General features: G+C 42.0%; 1 protein-coding gene across 2 annotated transcripts in view; it reads left to right on the top strand.

The window, feature by feature from the left end:
• The window catches only part of CROT (carnitine O-octanoyltransferase), a 417,214-nt gene that overhangs the window by 147,355 nt on the left and 248,988 nt on the right, over nt 1–20,871 (top strand). For both annotated transcript variants that reach the window (XM_053713997.1, XM_053713998.1), the window contains exon 3: nt 15,073–15,197. In XM_053713997.1, the coding sequence (XP_053569972.1) occupies nt 15,073–15,197 (125 nt within the window). The remainder of the gene's footprint in view (nt 1–15,072; nt 15,198–20,871) is intronic.

The raw sequence follows: 20,871 nt of genomic DNA, 5'->3' as shown, positions 1-20,871 counted from the left end.
GTAGTACACATCAAACAATTCCCCTACACTTAATAACAGGTAATATTACTCAGGAACAAACCTCTTTTGATGTGATTTCTTCCCCTATGTTTGATGTAATTCTAGGGATAAAGTGGTTATGTTCCCATAAACCTAACATAGATTGGCAACATTCCACCATTATCTTCCCAGAAACATTGAAAGAGAACCAAACTGTTATCACTCCTATCCTTCTCTCTGAAACCGAATCTGTAGATAAGATTGGTATACCTGTTCATTATCAAGAATTTAAGGACGTCTTTGATAAAATCGAAGCTGAGTCCCTTCCGCCTCATAGGGCATATGATTGCCCAATAGACCTACTTCCTGGTGTTTCGATTCCTTTTGGGCATCTGTACCCCCTCTCTAAACCTGAGCTGGAAAAACTTAAAGCTTATATTGATGAAAACCTTAAGAAAGGCTTTATAAGACCTAGTACCTCCCCAGCTGGTGCTGGTATGTTTTTTGTTACCAATAAGGATGGTACGCTTAGGCCGATCATAGATTATAGAGAGTTAAACAAACGAACAAGGAAGAATAGGTATCCCCTCCCTTTAATACCCGAACTAATAGAAAGATTGCGAGGTGCCTCGTTATTCACTAAATTGGATCTCAGAGGCGCCTATAATCTTATCAGAATGAGAGCTGGAGACAAATGGCTTACAGCTTTTAGGACCAGATACGGTCTTTATGAATATACTGTAATGCCATTCGGGCTATGCAATGCCCCAGCAACATTCCAATGTTTCATAAATGATATTTTTAGAGACATCCTGGATGTATACGTAATTGTCTATCTTGATGACATCCTAATTTATTCCCCAGATTTGGCACAACACAGAATTCATGTCAAGGAAGTTCTTTCCAGGTTAAGACAAAATAGGTTATATGCTAAACCAGAAAAATGCATTTTTGAAACAAAGACTATCACCTTCTTAGGTTATCACATAACGGAACAGGGCATATCTATGGATAATAAAAAGGTACAGGCCATTCTAGATTGGCCAGTTCCGACCTGCAAAAAAGAAGTACAACGCTTCTTGGGCTTCTCCAACTTCTATCGGAAGTTCATTCCAGGGTTCGCTGCTATTAGTAAACCTCTCACAGAATTGACTAAGGCACACTTCACCTTCTCCTGGACACAAAAAGCTCAAAAAGCTTTTGATTACCTCAAACAAAAATTTTCATCTGAACCCATTCTTAGTTACCCCAACATGAATCATCAATTTGTATTAGAAGTCGACGCCTCTGAACATGCTATAGGGGCTATTTTGTCACAAAGACCTTCATTTAAAGAACCTTTACATCCAGTTGCCTATTTTTCCAGAGTGTTACAACCGGCTGAATTAAATTATCCAGTCGGGGAAAAGGAACTTCTGGCAATAAAGAGTTCATTTGACCACTGGCGTCATTTATTGGAGGGTGCTGTACACCCAATCATTATATTCACAGACCATAAGAACTTGCAGTACCTCCAAACAAACAAAACTCTCTCTTCAAGGCAACTCAGATGGAGCCTCTATTTCTCCAGGTTCCGATATAACATCACTTATAGGCCGGGGGACAAGAATGGGAAGGCGAATGCTCTTTCTCGTCAAATCAAAAGGAATATCTCAGACAATACTCCCACTACTGTTATCCCTAAAGAATGTTTCATCGGATTTATAACTTCGGTAACGAAACTGATTAAAGAGGGTCAAAGATCTGATACTACCTTACCATTAGAAACTCTTACCCTACATACCGATGGACTTTACTACAAGGATGGGAAATTGTATATACCTCCAAATCACCGCCAGATGGTTCTACAACAGGTCCATGAATCGCCTCTTGCTGGACATATGGGCACGACAAAGACCACCAAATTACTTCTACGTTCCTATTGGTGGCCAGAAATCAGGAAATCTGTACAAACCTTCCTGTCTAAATGCATCATTTGCGCTACCTCTAAACACTCCAAACAAAAACCGCTTGGGTTCTTGCAACCACTTCCAGCTCCTCAAAGACCATGGGAGAAAGTTTCAATGTATTTCATTGTCGACCTCCCCAGATCTAATGGCTATAATACTATATTTGTTGTCACAGACCTTTTTTCAAAGATGGCCCATTTCATCCCCACAACTGCTCTCCCTACTTCTGGACATACCGCTGATCTTTTCCTTAGAGACGTTGTACGGTTACATGGAATACCTGAATCTGTTGTTAGTGACCGAGGCACGCAATTTACATCAAGATTTTGGCGTAATCTTTGTAAGGCTCTTCACATAGAACAATGTCTTACGACTTCCTACCATCTTCAGTCGAATGGCCAAACGGAGCGTGCAAATCAGTCATTAGAACAGTTCCTTCGATGTTACTGTTCGCAGGAACAACATACTTGGGCTACTTTCCTCCCAATGGCTGAATTCGCCCACAACAACCATGTGAATTCATCTACCGGCTATAGCCCTTTCTTTATCAACTACGGACTGCATCCTCGTTCTAATCTACTGCCTAAGATAGATTCACCTTGTCCACAGGTGAATGATACCATTAACGACATGTCACGCATTTTTTCGTCTGTTAAGGCTCATATTTTGGAAGCCCAATCTTCACAGAGTAAGTACTACAACTTACGACATAGGACCGGCATCTCATACACAATTGGTCAAAAGGTGTGGTTATCTACCAAAAACTTAAAATTACAGTACCCCAGTAAAAAGTTAGGCCGCACCTATATCGGACCTTTTGTCATCTCTTCCATCACCAATCCCCTTACAGTTACTTTGGATCTCCCACCTTCATTGAAGGTACATCCCACGTTCCATATTTCTTTGGTGAAACCTTGTTCCTCGGATGTACCCACTCTCAAGGACCTACCTGGTCTTTCTACTTCTGGGGCTCAGGAGGAGTTCCAGGTACATAGCATTCTTGATTCCAGGATTGAACAGGGACGCTTATTTTACCTGGTCCGCTGGAAGGGTTATGCACCAGAGGACGATACTTGGGAACCTGCCTCTAACCTTTCAGCTCCTAGGCTTGTCTCCCTGTTTCACCGAAGGTACCCTGACAGACCCAGGCCCTGAACCCTCGCTGTGGGTTCCCTGGGGGAGGGGCTATGGAAGGAATTCCTTATTTCTCATATGCTGTGCCTTTAAGGAAATCAACTCCTCCCTATAAATAGCCACATCCTGTTTAATTCAATGCTGGATTATTGAAGTTCGTTCTTTAAACTTCAGCCTCTTGGTTATTCTGACCTATCTACTAGTTACCTGGAAATCCTTGCTGACAAGTGCTGCTTTCCGAAAGTTATTCCGAACCTATCGGGGTTCCGCTCTTCAAACCTACAGGAATCAGAGACTCTACTCTGTACCTTACGTCATCAGCTACGGCCCTCTGTCTGCAGCAGCGTTTCTCGCTCCACACTCAGACGCCGGGTGAATCTCCTTTAGCTGCCAGTTGGGATCACGGTACTCTCAACCTCTGCTGGTTCGTATCTGTCTCACTGTATTCCTACCAACTGCGGACCTGAGGTATGAACTGATGCTTTTACTGTTATATTGCCTTTGCTTAATTCTTGTTGTCTTTGCACCCCAGACTTCAGGCATTAAGTATTAAGGCTATAGTAAGTCACTACCGTAACTTAGGACAATCCTTTACGTTAGTTACCGTTGTGACACAAACTAATATTTTCCACCTTGTTGTCTATTGTGATCTGTTAAACTCACGATATCAGATTACTTGATTCAATAGAGTTATAACATTCAAAATACTGTGACACTCTTGACATTTCCTTACAGTACCCTCCTGAAGTTCTGAGTTGGAGGGCACGGAGGTCCTGTCTGAAGGTGAACTCTCTGATTCTGAGAGTCCCTTGCCCTTGACTGATTCTGAGGTCTCCTTCAGGTTTAAGCTTGAACACCTTCGCTTATTACTGAGGGAGGTGTTGATTACTCTGGATGATTGTGACTCAATAGTGGTCCCTCCAGAAAAAATGAGTAAGTTGGACAAATACTTGGAAGTTCCTTCTTATTCAGATGTTTTTCCGGTTTCGAAGAGGACTTCAGAGATTATTGCAAAAGAATGGGAGAGACCGGTTATTCCCTTCTCCGGTTTTTAAGAAGATGTACCCTATAGTCGACGCTATTAGGGACTCTTGGCAGACTGTCCCAAAAGTAGAGGGAGCCATTTCTACCCTGGCCAAACGGACTACTATTCCTATTGAGGATAGTTGTGCCTTTAAGGACCCTATGGATAAGAAGCTCGAGGGTCTTCTTAAGAAGGTTTACATCCACCAGGGATTCCTTTTGCAACCGGCAGCCTGTATTGTTACAGTTACCAGTGCGGCCGCTTATTGGTTTGATGCTCTGGAAGAGTCTCTTAGGACTGAGACTTCTTTGGAAGAGATACAGGACCGGATTAAAGCTCTTAAGTAAGGCAATTTGTTTATTACGGATGCTTCTTTGCAGATTACTAAATTGGCGGCTAAGAGTTTGGGCTTTGCCATCTTAGCACGCAGGGCTTTATGGTTAAAGTGTTGGTCTGCGGATGTGTCATCCAAGTCTAAGCTGTTGGCTATTCCTTACAAGGGGAAGACCCTGTTCGGGCCTGACTTAAAGGAAATTATTTCTGACATCACAGGAGGCAAGGGTCATCTCCTCCCTCAGGATGAAAAATCCAAACAGAGAGGGCGACAGAGTAATTTTCGTTCCTTTCGAAATTTCAAGGGAATCTCCTCTTCCGCTAAACAGGAAGGGAATTATTCACAAGCCAAGTCCACTTGGAGACCCAACCAGTCTTGGAACAAGGACAAACAATCCAAGAAGCCTACAGCTGCTACCAAGTCAGCATGAAGGGTCGGCCCTCGATCCGGGACCGGGTCTAGTAGGGGGCAGACTCTCTCTTTGTCCAGGCTTGGATAAGAGATGTTCAGGATCCCTGGACACTGGATATTGTGTCTCAGGGGTATCAGTTGGACTTCAGGCATCGGTGATCCTCATCGCTCCTGCGTGGCCTCGCAGGACTTGGTATGCAGGACTTGGTATGCCGATCTGGTGGACATGTCATCTCGGTCACCGTGGAAGCTTCCATTGAGGAAAGACCTTCTCATTCAGGGACCCTTCCATCATCCGAATCTAGTTTCTCTGCAGCTAACTGCTTGGAGATTGAACGCTTAATTTTATCTAAGCAAGGGTTTTCTGATTCGGTCATAGATACTTTGATTCAGGCTCGTAAGCCTGTGACTAGGAAAATTTACCATAAGATATGGCGTAAATATCTTTATTGGTGTGAATCCAGGGGCTACTCATGGAGTAGGGTTAGGATTCCCAGGATTTTGTCTTTTCTCCAAGAAGGATTGGAGAAAGGGTTGTCAGCGAGTTCCTTTAAAGGACAGATTTCTGCTTTGTCTATTTTGTTGCACAAGCGTCTGGCTAATGTTCCAGATGTCCAATCTTTTTGTCAGGCCCTGACTAGAATCAGGCCTGTATTTACACCAATTGCTCCTCCTTGGAGTTTTAATTTAGTTCTTAAGGTTCTTCAAGGAGTTCCGTTTGAACCTATGCATTCCATAGATATTAAGTTATTATCTTGGAAAGTTTTATTTTTGGTTGCTATTTCTTCTGCTTTAAGAGTATCTGAGCTTTCGGCATTGCAATGTGATTCTCCTTACCTTATTTTTCATTCGGATAAGGTGGTGTTACCAACCAATTCCGGTTTTCTTCCTAAGGTTGTTTCATACAGAAATATTAATCAGGAAATTGTTGTTCCTTCCTTGTGTCCTAATCCTCCTTCTAAGAAGGAGCGGCTGTTACATCATTTGGACGTGGTCCGTGCTTTGAAGTTTTACTTACAGGCGACTAAGGATTTTCATCAATCGTCTTCCTTGTTCGTTGTTTTTTCTGGGAAACGTAGGGGTCAGAAAGCTACGGCTACCTCTTTCTTTTTGGCTGAAGAGTATCATCCGTTTTGGATATGAGACTGCTGGACAGCAGCCTCCTAAACGAATTACGGCTCATTCCACTAGGGCTATGGCTTCCTCATGGGCATTAAAAAATGATGCTTCTGTTGAACAGATTTGCAAAGCTGCAACTTGGTCTTCTCTCCACACTTTTTCGAAATTTTCCAAATTCAATACTTTTGCCTCGTCTGAGGCTGTTTTTGGGAGGAAAGTTCTTCAAGCAGTGGTGCCTTCCGTTTAGGTTCCCTGTCTTGTCCCTCCCTTTTCATCCGTGTACTATAGCTTTGGTATTGTATCCCACAAGTAAGGATGAAATCCGTGGACTCATCGTATCTTGTAAAATAAAAGGAAATGTATTCTTACCTGATAAATGTGTTTCTTTTACGATACGATGAGTCCACGGCCCACCCTGTTTTTATATGACGGGTCTTTCATTTTGTTAAACTTCAGTCACCTCTGCACCTTGGCTTTTCCTTTCTCTTCCTAACTTCGGTCGAATGACTGGAGTGGGAGGGAAGGGAGGAGTTATATATATACAGCTCTGCTGTGGTGCTCTTTGCCTCCTGGTATCCCACAAGTAAGGATGAAATCCGTGGACTCATCGTATCGTAAAAGAAACAAATTTATCAGGTAAGAATAAATTTCCTTTTTGCAGCAAACTGGGTACTGGCAGACACTGGGTACTGGCTGCAAATAGGTAGGGGGAGGGTTAGAGAGCTGTTTGTGGGGGGGATCATGGAGGTTGGGAGGTAAGAGGGGATACTACCCTGCAGAAAATATATAATTTAAAAAAAATGTTAATAATTAGTCCACTTTAGCTTACATCTCCATTAATAGAAATAGAGAGACTATAATAAAGTGTTTGTTTTGAATAACAAGTTTATTGATGCATTTTTTCTATTCTAAGATAATTTTGTACATGTGATAAGCATTTAAACTAACTAAACCCATTACAATGCATATAACTGGAGATTTACTAGTCACAAGGCTGATTTCATTTTTCAAATATGGGAGAAAATCTATATTGTTAACTGTCATGTGCCTTCCAATCCTGCATATTTTGTTTGTGTTTGCTGTTGTCTAAAGGTTTACATAAATCAGTCTGTGTACACGTGACCCCCCTAATCCCCCAGATGCCCATATAGGAAAGCAAAGCAGTGTGTTGGAAATCATTTCTATTTGTCTAGTTTCCAGAAATGTTTATATTTGTATTTTTCTCTCTCACTCTCGCTCACTCTTACACACACTCACACTCTCACTCTCACACACACACACACACACTCACTCTCTCCAATGGCACAAGTTTACAGGTCACCTTTAGACTGTAGGTCAGAGCAGGTGGCACAGGGTCACTAGTCAGTTGTAGGCAGTAAGCAAAGGCAGGTTGCACATATTCTCATGTTATTTCCGTGTAGATAGTTGAAGGCTATAGGTTACAGCAGGTGGCACAGGTTCACAGGTCAGTTTTAGGATGACAGTTTCAGGCTTTAAACCAGGTTCTGGAAGCTCAATTTCACACATCCGTTGCAGGCTATAGGTCAGGGCAGGCAGAAAATATTCACAGTTTTCAGTAGTCAGCTGGATTGATTTTTAGTTAGTAAACCAGGTGGCACACGCCAATTCCAGGTAGTCGGTTGCATGGTACTATTCAGGGCCTGAAGCTCAATTTTACAGATCAGTTTTAGGTAGACTGTCAGTACTAGGTATAAGGCTAAGGCAGGTGGCACATGTTAACAGGTCAGTTCAAGTATTTTGTCAGGGCAGGTGGAACAGTTTCTTTGGCCAATTTTAGGCTATAGGTCAGGGCAGGTTCACATGACAGTTTCAGGTAGTCAGCTGAAGGCTATAGGTCATGGCCTGAAGCTCAGTTTTACAGGCAAGAAGCAGTGGTTCATATGGCAGTTCTAGGTAAAAGGTTAAGGTTGTTGGCACAGGTTCATGGGTCTGTTCCAGGTAGTCGGTTTCAAGCTATAGGTCATGTCGGAAGCTCAGTTTCACAGGTCAGTTTTAGTTAGTCAGTTGTAGGCCATAGGTCAGGATGGAAAACTCAGTTTTCTCTTGTTAAGTGTATCCAGTCCACGGATCATCCATTACTTATGGGATATTCTCCTTCCCAACAGGAAGTTGCAAGAGTTCACCCACAGCAGAGCTGCTATATAGCTCCTCCCCTAACTGCCATATCCAGTCATTCTCTTGCAACTCTCAACATAGATGGAGGTCGTAAGAGGAGTGTGGTGTTTTATACTTAGTTTATTTCTTCAATCAAAAGTTTGTTATTTTTAAATGGTACCGGAGTGTACTGTTTATCTCAGGCAGTATTTAGAAGAAGAATCTGCCTGCGTTTTCTATGATCTTAGCAGAAGTAACTAAGATCCATTGCTGTTCTCACATATTCTGAGTAGTGAGGTAACTTCAGAGAGGGAATGGCGTGCAGGTTTTCCTGCAATAAGGTTTGTGCAGTTAATATTTTTCTAGGGATGGAATTTGCTAGAAAATACTGCTGATACCGGAGTACTGTAAGTAAAGCCTTAAATGCAGTGATAGCGACTGGTATCAGGCTTATTAATAGAGATACATACTCTTATAAAAGTGTAATTTAAAACGTTTGCTGGCATGTTTAATCGTTTTTTTATATATGTTTGGTGATAAAACTTATTGGGGCCTAGTTTTTTCCACATGGCTGGCTTAAATTTTGCTTATAAACAGTTTCCTCAGGCTTTCCACTGTTGTAATATGAGTGGGAGGGGCCTATTTTGGCAATTTTTTTGTGCAGTTAAAATTACAAAATGAATCATCCAGATTCCCTCAGCAGTCCCATGAATACTACAGGACATCTCTAAAGGGCTAAAAAGGCTTCCAAAATCGTTTATAGGGAAGGTAATCCACAGCACAGCTGTGGCAGTTTTGTTGTGACTGTTAAAATACGTCTATGTCGTTTTTTTGATCTGTTTTTTGCATTAAGGGGTTAATCATCCATTTGCAAGTGGGTGCAATGCTCTGTTAACTTATTACATATACTGTAAAAATTTTGTTTGATTTACTGCCTTTTTTCACTGTTTTTCAAATTTTGACAAAATTTGTTTCTCTTAAAGGCACAGTAACGTTTTTTTATGTTTGCTTGTTAACTTGATTTAAAGTGTTTTCCAAGCTTACTAATCTCATTACTAGTCTGTACTAACATGTCTGACATAGAGGAAGCTCCTTGTTCATTATGTTTAAAAGCCATGGTGGAACCCCATCTTAGAATGTGTACCAGATGTACTGATTTCATGTTAAGCAATAAAGATCATTTTTTGTCTTTAAAAACATTATCACCAGAGGATTCTGTCGAGGGGGAAGTTATGCCGACTAACTCTCCCCACGTGTCAGACCCTTTGACTCCCGCTTCAGGGACTCACGCTCAAATGGCGCCAAGTACATCAAGGGCGCCCATAGCGTTTATTTTACTAGAGGATTCTGTCAAGGGGAAAGTTATGCCGACTAACTCTCCCCACGTGTCAGACCCTTTGACTCCCGCTTCAGTGACTCACGCTCAAATGGTGCCAAGTACATCAAGGGCGCTCATAGCGTTTATTTTACAAGACATGGCGAAAGTTTATGATTAATACTCTGGCAGCGGTATTAGTCAGATTACCTGAAATTAAAGGAAAGCTAGATAGCTCTGGGGGTAGATACAGAGCATACAGATGCGTCAAGAACCATGTCTGATACTGCCTCACAATATGCAGAAGCTGAGGGGAGCTTCAGTCTGTGGGTGATATTTTTGACTCAGGGAAGATGATTTAACCTGATTCCGATATTTCTACATTTAAAGTTTATGCTTGAGATCCTCCACTAGTTGCTCAGGGAGGTTTTAGCAGCTCTGAATGACTGTGTTACAATCACAGTGCCAGAGAAATTGTGTAGACTGAATAAATACTATGCAGTGCCGGTGTGTACTGATGTTTTTCCAATGCCTAAAGAGGTTTACAGAAATTTATTAATAAGGAATGGGATAGACCAGGTGTGCCGTTCTCTTCCCCTCCTATTTTTAGAAAAATGTTTCTAACAGATGCCACCACACGGGACTTATGGCAGACAGTCCCTAAGGTGGAGAGAAGAGTTTCTACTCTAGCTAAGCGTACCACTATCCCTGTCGACAGTGGCGTCACTGGGGGGGGCAGGGGGTGCGGGCCGCACCCGGGTGACACCCTCCAGGGGGTGACACCAAAAATTTTTTTTTTTTTTTTTTTTTAATTTTATTGAAATTCAAAGAAATACAATGTTGAGATGCATAGATTTTTTTTATTAGAGGGGCTGGCATTTGTGAACATTGGTGGGACTGAGGAAGTTGTAGACACACAATTTTTTTGCCCCTTGAGCCAGTGCTGCAATTTCAACAAATAGTTTTCCCGGCTGCTTTTGCTTGTTTGTACTTTGCTTCTCCCCTGCCCAATTTCGCTATGAATGTTGTGGGCATGCCGTGGGGCTTGCAAAGTTGCGCTGCTAGCCTAAACCTGCCTGCCTATCTGTGCTCACTGCTCAGTGACATGTGGAGCAGTGGAGTCACTCACTGCTGTGCTGTCTCTCTAAACGGGAACTGGCAAATCATGAGGGGATGCCTGGCACCTGACCGCGTGACTGTTTGACACTGTCTTTAAAGTGAAGGAGCCACGTATGATGCCCACCAGACCATTACGGTTACGGTACACTAAGTGCACACTGAACAGGTAGGAGGGCGGGCGGGGGTCTGGGGGTGGGCACAGTGCAGAGGTGATTGGCCATAAGAAGCGGTAGGCACGCTGCCCAGGGCTGTGCACTGACAGGCTTGGAACAGAGTCAGAGAGCAGAATTTTCATAGTTTGCGCCTAAACCTTTTCTTTAGTGATTTATTTTTAGAGTGCTCTGTTTATCTTTCATTTGATGCTCTTCTGAGCCAGGGAGCAGCTCTAAGCATGCGCTTTATAATTAATGCAGTGCAGTTTACATATTTTGTAAGTGTGTGTCTGAGTTTTTGTGTGTGTGTGTCTCAGTGTTTTTGTGTGTGTGTCTGAGTGTGTTTGTGTGTGCATCTGAGTATGTTTTTAAGTGTGTCTGAGTATTTGTATGTGTGTTTGCCTGTGTTTTTGTGTGTGTCTGCTTTCTGGGGGGAGGGGGGGTGACACCATAACTTACCGCACCGGGTGACACCAACCCTAGTGACGCCACTGCCTGTCGAGGACAGTTGTGCTTTTTTAGATCCAATGGATACAAAATTAGAGGGTTACCTTAGGAAAATGTTTATTCAACAAGGTTTTATCCTGCAGCCCTTGCATGCATTGCTCCTGTCACTGCTGCTGCAGCGTTCTAGTTGGAGTCTCTGGATGAGGCTTTACAGGTAGCGACTCCATTGGATGAATATACTTGTCAAGCTTAGAGCACTTAAGCTAGCCAATTCCTTTGTTTCTGATGCCTTTGTTCATTTGACTAAACTAACGGCTAAGAATTCTGTTTTTACTATACTGGTGCGCAGAGCGCTATGGCTTATATCATGGTCAGCTGTCGTGACTTTAATAAATAAGCTACTTAACTTCCCTTCAAGGGGCAGACCCTATTAGGGCCTGGTTTGAAGGAGATCATTGCTAATATCACTGGAGGAAAAGGTCATGCCCTTCCTCAGGACAGGTCCAAATCAAGGGCCAAAAAAAGTCTAATTTTCGTGCCTTTCGAAACTTCAGCTGGAGGCAAATCAAGAGGGTACCTTTGCTCAGTCCATGACGGTCTGGAGACAACTGGACCTGGAACAAAGATAAGCAGGCCAAGGAGCCTGCTGCTGCCTCTTAGACAGCATGAAGGAACGGTCCCCTATCCGGTAACGGATCCTGTAGGGGGCAGACTTTCTTTTTTCGCCCAGGCGTGGGCAAGAGATGCCCAGGATCCCTGGGCATTGGAAATTATATCCCAGAGATATCTTCTGGATTTCAAACCTTCCCCTACGAAAAAGGGGAGATTTTACCTTTCACAATTATCTGCACGCCAGATAAAGAAAGAGGCATTCTTACATTGTGTACGAGACCCATCCAGTTCCAAGACAGGAACAGGGACAGAGTTTTTCTCAAATCTGTTTGTGGTTCCCAAGGAGAGGGAACCTTCAGACCTATTTTGGATTTAAAGATCTTAAACAAATTCCTTAGAATTCCATCATTTAAGATGGAAACTATTCGTACCATCTTAACTATGATCCAGGAGAGTCAATAGAGGACTACAATGGATTTGAAGGATACTTATCCTCACATAACGATGCATAAGGATCACCATCGTTTTTCAGGTTTGCCTTTCTAGACAGGCATTACCAGTTTGTTGCTCTTTCTAACTACAGCCCCAAGAATCTTTATGGAGGTTCTGGGGTCGCTTTGGCGGTCCTTAGGCTGCAGGGCATAGAAGTGGCCCCTTATTTAGGCGTCGAACATCCAAATTGCCAAAGTCTCATACGGATGTAGTACTGGCATTTCTGAGATCGCAGGGGTGGAAAGTGAACAAGGAAAGAGTTCTCTATCCCCAATCTCAAGGGTTTCCTTCCTAGGGACTCTGATAGATTCTGCAGAAATGAAAATTTACCTGACGGAGTCCAGGTTGTCAAAGTTTCTAAATTACTGCCGTGTTTTTCATTCCATCCGTGCCCTTCGGTGGCTCGGCACATGAATGTAATCGGCCTAATGGTAACGGCAAGGGACATAGTACCGTTTGCACGCCTACATTTCAGACCGCTGCAACTATGCATGCTCAGTCAATGGAACGGGGATTACACAGATATGTCCCCTTCTTAAATCTGGACCAAGAGGCCAGAGATTCTCTTCTCTGGTGGCTATCTCGGGTCTATCTGTCCAAGGGTATGACCTTCCGCAGGACAGATGGGACAGTTGTTACAACAGATGCCAACCTTTTAGGTTGGGATACAGTCTGGGACTCCCTGAAGACTCAGGGATAGTGGACTCAGGAGGAGACCCTCCTTCTAATAAATATACTGGAACTGGGAGTGATATTCCATGCTCTTCAGGCTTGGCCTCAGTTAGCAACTCTGAGGTACATCAGATTCAGTCGGACAATATCACGACTGTGGCTTACATCAACCATCAAGGGGTAACAGAAGTTCCCTAGTGATGTTAGAAGTCTTTAAATAATTCTCTGGACAGAGACTCTCTCTGGTCTATCAACTCTCCGTATCCCAGGTGTTGAGAACTGGGAGGTGGATTTTCTAAGTCGTCAGACTTTTCTCCCGGGGAAGTGGGAATTCCCTCCAGAGGTCTTTGCACAAGATCAAGCAGGAGAGTGCTTTGGTGTTTTTAACAGCGCCTGCGTGGCCACGCAGGACCTGGTATGCAGATCTGGTGGACATGTCATTCTTTCCATCATGGTCTCTGCTTCTGAGACAGGACCCTCTACCTCAGGGTCCTTTCAACCATCTAAATTAAACTTCTCTGAGATGGACTGCCTGGAGACTGAACGCTTGATGTTATCAAAGCATGGCTTCTCCGAGTCAGTCATTAATACCTTAATACAGGCATGAAAGCCTGTCACTAGCAAAATTTAACATAGATATAGCATAAATATCTTATTGATATGAATCCAAGGGTTACTCATGGAGTAAAGTCAGGATTCCCAGGATACTATCTTTTTTCCAAGATGATTTTGAGAAAAGGGTTGTCAGCTAGTTCCTTAAAAGGACAGATTCCTACTCTGTCTATTCTTTTGCACAAGCGTCTGGCAGATACTCCAGACGTTCAGGCATTTTGTCAGGCTTTGGTTAGAACCAAGCCTGTGTCTAAACCTGTTGCTCCGCCATGGAGCTTAAACCTGATTATTAAGGTTCTTCAAGGAGTTCCGTTTGAACCTTTTCATTCTATAGATATCAAACTTTTTATCTTGGAAAGTTCCTTTTTGGTAGATATTTCCTCGGCTTGTAGAGTCTGTTATCTGCTTTACAATGTGATTCTCCTTATCTGGTCCTCCGTACGGATAAGGTAGTCCTGCGTATCAAAACTGGGTTTTTTACCTAAGGTGGTATCCAACAAGAATATCACTCAAGAGAGTGTTGTTCCATTCTTGTATTCTAATCCTTCTTCAAAGATGGAACGTCTATTACACAATTTGGACGTGGTTCGTGCTTTAAAGTTTTACTTACAAGCTAATTCAGATTTTCATCAAACATTTACTTTGTTTGTTCTCTACTCTGGACAGAGGAGAGGTCAAAAGACTTCAGCAACCTCTCTTTCTTTTTGGTTAAAAGCATAATTCGTTTAGCTTATGAGACTGCTGGACAGCAGCCTCCTGAAGGGATTACAGCTCATTCTACTAGAGCTGTGGCTTTCACTTGGGCCTTTTTAAAATGAGGCTTCTGTTGAATAGATTTATAAGATGGCGTCTTGTTCTGTGCTTCATACTTTGCTTCTTCGGAGGCTATTTTTGGGAGAAAGGATTTTTTTTTTTCAGGCAGTGGTACCTGCCTTGTCCCTCCCTTCATCCGTGTACTTTAGCTTTGGTATTGGTATCCCATAAGTAATGGATGATCCGTGGACTGGATACACTTAACAAGAGAAAACATAATTTATGCTTACCTGATAAATGTATTTCTCTTGTAGTGTATCCAGTCCATGGCCCGCCCTGTCATTTTAAGGCAGGTAATTTTTTCATTTAAACTACAGTCACCACTGCACCCTATGGTTTTTCCTTTCTCTGCATGTTTTCGGTCGAATGACTGGATATGACATGTAGGGGAGGAGCTATATAGCAGCTCTGCTGTGGGTGAACTCTTGCAACTTCCTGTTGGGAAGGAGAATATCCCATAAGTAATGGATGATCCGTGGACTGGATACACTACAAGAGAAATACATTTATCAGGTAAGCATAAATTATGTTTTGCATGTAAGTTTCAAATAGTTATTTGCATGCTATTGATTCAAGACTGGAAGCTCAGTTTCACAGGTCAGTTTCAGGTAGTCTGTTGCAGGCTATAGGTCAGTACCGGAAGCTCAGATACACAAAGTCAGCTATAGGCAAGGGTAATGACAAGCACATTGGTTGGTTAACTTTGGGCAGTCCGCATTCAATGCATATTCTACTCTGTGTTGTCATTTTAATTTTTCATTGTCTGCTTGCAGTTAAACCATTTTTAAGCCAAGAAGAGTATGAACACACTTACAACATTGTAAAAAAATTTGAAAATGGAATAGGAAAAGAACTGCACCAAAAACTGCTTGAAAGGGCGAAAGTGAAAAGGAACTGGGTAAGTCTTATATTTTCCTTTCCAGTGCGAACTAGCAACAATCAGTTAGAGTCTGGGAACTTTAGAGCATTACATTTCAAGTCTTCTAAAAATGTGTAAAAACTGGTTCTGGATGTGTGGGTAAAGAACATGACTTTGTGTTCGCTCAGGTCCAACACAGTGCATAAGAGTATTTTATTTTCCTTTTTAGCTGATGAGGGTCCATAGCTTCATAACATGTGGGATATTCCAGCCTATCAGGAGGAGGTCAAGAACCCTCACAAAGCTTTAGTCCCTCCCACTTTCCCTCCCTCTTCAGTTTGTTCTTGGTCTCTGAGAAGAGAGGTTAAAGATTTCAGAGGTGCTCTACTATCAAGAGTTTATTTTTTCATATAATTTGGGGGCTCAGACCTGACTTAAAACCCAGTACCCATAGGCAACTTCACTACAAGAATATTTAAGAAGACTCTTAGTGAAACAGGGGCATGGATTACCTCTTTTATGTGCTTTCCATTACACTAGTGGGCAATCTAACAGCCATTACTGCCCCTAGGGGTGGCAGGGACCCATCCCTTTTCTCCCACTGAGGGGTTACAGGTATATCCGCAGTATCCTCTGCAGTATATTTACTTGCACTGGATGGGCTCTCTACTGGATCAGCAGCCATTGAGGGAGAAAGGCATGCTGGTAAGACACAGTGGAAGGGTGCTTCAGTCCAGGTAAGTGACTCAGGCACTATACAACCCAGGAGCTATCCAATAGTACTTTCCTTACAGGGACTACATAGCTGGGGGTCACAGCCTTACACATGAGAAGCTTTGCCTATGTGTTAAACATACGAAATTTGGGGAAATGAGGCACATGATAGTTATTATCTAGCATCCTTAGGACTCTTTAGCATCCTTAGCAGCTCAATTTACTCTTTTTACCTAAAAAAAACTTATTTATGCATTTTTTCTTTAAAATGGGTACTGTCCCTTTAAGAGAGCCAGTAACTGCCTTGCAGTTGGGCAGGAGGACACAGGGGCCCTGCGAGAAGTGTTTTTTCACAATTTTAAATTTTGAGAGTTATTTCATATTGCACAGGCCTTGAGCCTGCATATTGTTATGGCGATAAGCTCCACCCCTTCTCCTTGACAACCTTTTCCCCTCTTTGCTTCAGCTGTTGCGAATTCAATTTGGTGGATTCTAAGGCATTTTGATTCTTTATTCTGGCAAGTTTAACCCCCTCTATGCCCTGGAGGTGGGTGAGTAACTCTTACAAGAACTGCTAGAGAGGTTGGATGTTTAGAAGGTTTTCTGTGCTACTTAATTTTCATTCTTTTAACTCTTAATGTTCTAAGGTGTGCTGTGTGCTAGTACTGGTGTGAATAATTGTATTCCCAGTTTTTGTACATCAATTTTGCTTTTTTTTTAATGGTTTATACCCCATCTGTCTTTAACCCAGGGCAGTTTGACTCCAGTTGGTGTCTTATGCAGGTCTGCCAATCCTGTATTACCACAACTTATTTCTTTCATGTAATTAGCAAGAGTCCATGAGCTAGTGACGTATGGGATATACACTCCTACCAGGAGGGGCAAAGTTTCCCAAACCTCAAAATGCCTATAAATACACCCCTCACCACACCCACAATTCAGTTTTACAAACTTTGCCTCCTATGGAGGTGGTGAAGTAAGTTTGTGCTAGATTCTACGTTGATATGCGCTCCGCAGCAAGTTGGAGCCCGGTTTTCCTCTCAGCGTGCAGTGAATGTCAGAGGGATGTGAGGAGAGTATTGCCTATTTGAATGCAGTGATCTACTTCTATGGGGTCTATTTCATAGGTTCTCTGTTATCGGTCGTAGAGATTCATCTCTTACCTCCCTTTTCAGATCGACGATATACTCTTACTTATATACCATTACCTCTGCTGATTTTCGTTTCAGTACTGGTTTGGCTTTCTACAAACATGTAGATGAGTGTCCTGGGGTAAGTAAATCTTATTTTCTGTGACACTCTAAGCTATGGTTGGGCACTTTGTTTATAAAGTTCTAAATATATGTATTCAAACATTTATTTGCCTTGACTCAGGATGTTCAACATTCCTTATTTTCAGACAGTCAGTTTCATATTTGGGATAATGCATTTGAATCAATCATTTTTTCTTACCTTAAAAAATTTGACTCTTTTTTCCCTGTGGGCTGTTAGGCTCGCGGGGGCTGAAAATGCTTCATTTTATTGCGTCATTCTTGGCGCTGACTTTTTTGGCGCAAAAAATCTTTTCTGTTTCCGGCGTCATACGTGTCGCCGGAAGTTGCGTCATTTTTTGACGTCTTTTTGCGCCAAAAATGTCGGCGTTCCGGATGTGGCGTCATTTTTGGCGCCAAAAAGCATTTAGGCGCCAAATAATGTGGGCGTCTTATTTGGCGCTAAAAAATATGGGCGTCGCTTTTGTCTCCGCATTATTTCAGTCTCATTTTTTCTTTGCTTCTGGTTGCTAGAAGCTTGTTTATTGGCATTTTTTCCCATTCCTGAAACTGTCATTTAAGGAATTTGATCAATTTTGCTTTATATGTTGTTTTTTCTCTTACATATTGCAAGATGTCTCACGTTGCATCCGAGTCAGAAGATACTTCAGGAAAATCGCTGTCTAGTGCTGGAACTACCAAAGCTAAGTGTATCTGCTGTAAACTTTTGGTAGCTATTCCTCCGGCTGTTGTTTGTATTAATTGTCATGACAAACTTGTTAATGCAGATAATATTTCCTTTAGTAATGTACCATTGCCTGTTGCAGTTCCTTCAACATCTAAGGTGCAGAATGTTCCTGATAACATAAGAGATTTTGTTTCTGAATCCATCAAGAAGGCTATGTCTGTTATTTCTCCTTCTAGTAAACATAAAAAATCTTTTAAAACTTCTCTCTCTACAGATGAATTTTTAAATGAACATCATCATTCTGATTCTGATGACTCTTCTGGTTCAGAGGATTCTGTCTCAGAGATTGATGCTGATAAATCTTCATATTTATTTAAAATGGAATTTATTCGTTCTTTACTTAAAGAAGTACTAATTGCTTTAGAAATAGAGGATTCTGGTCCTCTTGATACTAATTCTAAACGTTTAGATAAGGTCTTTAAATCTCCTGTGGTTATTCCAGAAGTTTTTCCTGTTCCTAATGCTATTTCTGAAGTAATTTCCAGAGAATGGGATAAATTGGGTAATTCATTTACTCCTTCTAAACGTTTTAAGCAATTATATCCTGTGCCGTCTGATAGATTAGAATTTTGGGACAAGATCCCTAAGGTTGATGGGGCTATTTCTACCCTTGCTAAACGTACTACTATTCCTACGTCAGATGGTACTTCGTTTAAGGATCCTTTAGATAGGAAAATTGAATCCTTTCTAAGAAAAGCTTATCTGTGTTCAGGTAATCTTCTTAGACCTGCTATATCATTGGCTGATGTTGCTGCAGCTTCAACTTTTTGGTTGGAAACTTTAGCGCAACAAGTAACAGATCATGATTCTCATAATATTATTATTCTTCTTCAACATGCTAATAATTTTATCTGTGATGCCATTTTTGATATTATCAGAGTTGATGTCAGGTTTATGTCTCTAGCTATTTTAGCTAGAAGAGCTTTATGGCTTAAAACTTGGAATGCTGATATGGCTTCTAAATCAACTCTACTTTCCATTTCTTTCCAGGGTAACACATTATTTGGTTCTCAGTTGGATTCTATTATCTCAACTGTTACTGGTGGGAAAGGAACTTTTTTACCACAGGATAGAAAATCTAAGGGTAAAAACAGGGCTAATAATCGTTTTCGTTCCTTTCGTTTCAACAAAGAACAAAAGCCTGATCCTTCATCCTCAGGAGCAGTTTCAGTTTGGAAACCATCTCCAGTCTGGAATAAATCCAAGCCTTCTAGAAAAGCAAAGCCAGCTTCTAAGTCCACATGAAGGTGCGGCCCTCATTCCAGCTCAGCTGGTAGGGGGCAGGTTACGTTTTTTCAAAGAAATTTGGATCAATTCTGTTCACAATCTTTGGATTCAGAACATTGTTTCAGAAGGGTACAGAATTGGTTTCAAGATGAGACCTCCTGCAAAGAGATTTTTTCTTTCCCGTGTCCCAGTAAATCCAGTGAAAGCTCAAGCATTTCTGAATTGTGTTTCAGATCTAGAGTTGGCTGGAGTAATTATGCCAGTTCCAGTTCTGGAACAGGGGATGGGGTTTTATTCAAATCTCTTCATTGTACCAAAGAAGGAGAATTCCTTCAGACCAGTTCTGGATCTAAAAATATTGAATAGTTATGTAAGGATACCAACGTTCAAAATGGTAACTGTAAGGACTATCTTGCCTTTTGTTCAGCAAGGGAATTATATGTCCACAATAGATTTACAGGATGCATATCTGCATATTCCGATTCATCCAGATCATTATCAGTTCCTGAGATTCTCTTTTCTGGACAAGCATTACCAGTTTGTGGCTCTGCCGTTTGGCCTAGCTACAGCTCCAAGAATTTTTACAAAGGTTCTCGGTGCCCTTCTGTCTGTAATCAGAGAACAGGGTATTGTGGTATTTCCTTATTTGGACGATATCTTGGTACTTGCTCAGTCTTTACATTTAGCAGAATCTCATACGAATCGACTTGTGTTGTTTCTTCAAGATCATGGTTGGAGGATCAATTCACCAAAAAGTTCATTAATTCCTCAGACAAGGGTAACCTTTCTGGGTTTCCAGATAGATTGTGTCCATGACTCTGTCTTTAACAGACAAGAGACGTCTAAAATTGATTTCAGCTTGTCGAAACCTTCAGTCACAATCATTCCCTTCGGTAGCCTTATGCATGGAAATTCTAGGTCTTATGACTGCTGCATCGGACGCGATCCCCTTTGCTCGTTTTCACATGCGACCTCTTCAGCTCTGTATGCTGAATCAATGGTGCAAGGATTACTCAAAGATATCTCAATTAATATCTTTAAAACCGATTGTACGACACTCTCTAACGTGGTGGACAGATCACCATCGTTTAATTCAGGGGGCTTCTTTTGTGCTTCCGACCTGGACTGTAATTTCAACAGATGCAAGTCTCACAGGTTGGGGAGCTGTGTGGGGATCTCTGACGGCACAAGGAGTTTGGGAATCTCAGGAGGTGAGATTACCGATCAATATTTTGGAACTCCGTGCAATTTTCAGAGCTCTTCAGTCTTGGCCTCTTCTAAAGAGAGAATCGTTCATTTGTTTTCAGGCAGACAATGTCACAACTGTGGCATACATCAATCATCAAGGAGGGACTCACAGTCCTCTGGCTATGAAAGAAGTATCTCGAATTTTGGTTTGGGCGGAATCCAGCTCCTGTCTAATCTCTGCGGTTCATATCCCAGGTATAGACAATTGGGAAGCGGATTATCTCAGTCGCCAAACGTTGCATCCGGGCGAATGGTCTCTTCACCCAGAGGTATTTCTTCAGATTGTTCAAATGTGGGAGCTTCCAGAGATAGATCTGATGGCGTCTCATCTAAACAAGAAACTTCCCAGGTATCTGTCCAGATCCCGGGATCCTCAGGCGGAAGCAGTGGATGCATTATCACTTCCTTGGAAGTATCATCCTGCCTATATCTTTCCGCCTCTAGTTCTTCTTCCAAGAGTAATCTCCAAGATTCTGAAGGAATGCTCGTTTGTTCTGCTGGTAGCTCCGGCATGGCCTCACAGGTT

The sequence above is a fragment of the Bombina bombina genome, chromosome 5 (genome assembly GCF_027579735.1).
Source record: "Bombina bombina isolate aBomBom1 chromosome 5, aBomBom1.pri, whole genome shotgun sequence".
NCBI lineage: Eukaryota > Metazoa > Chordata > Amphibia > Anura > Bombinatoridae > Bombina > Bombina bombina.
The sequence above is the reverse complement of the archived record's forward strand: the minus strand, read 5'-3'. Positions and strand labels throughout refer to the sequence as shown.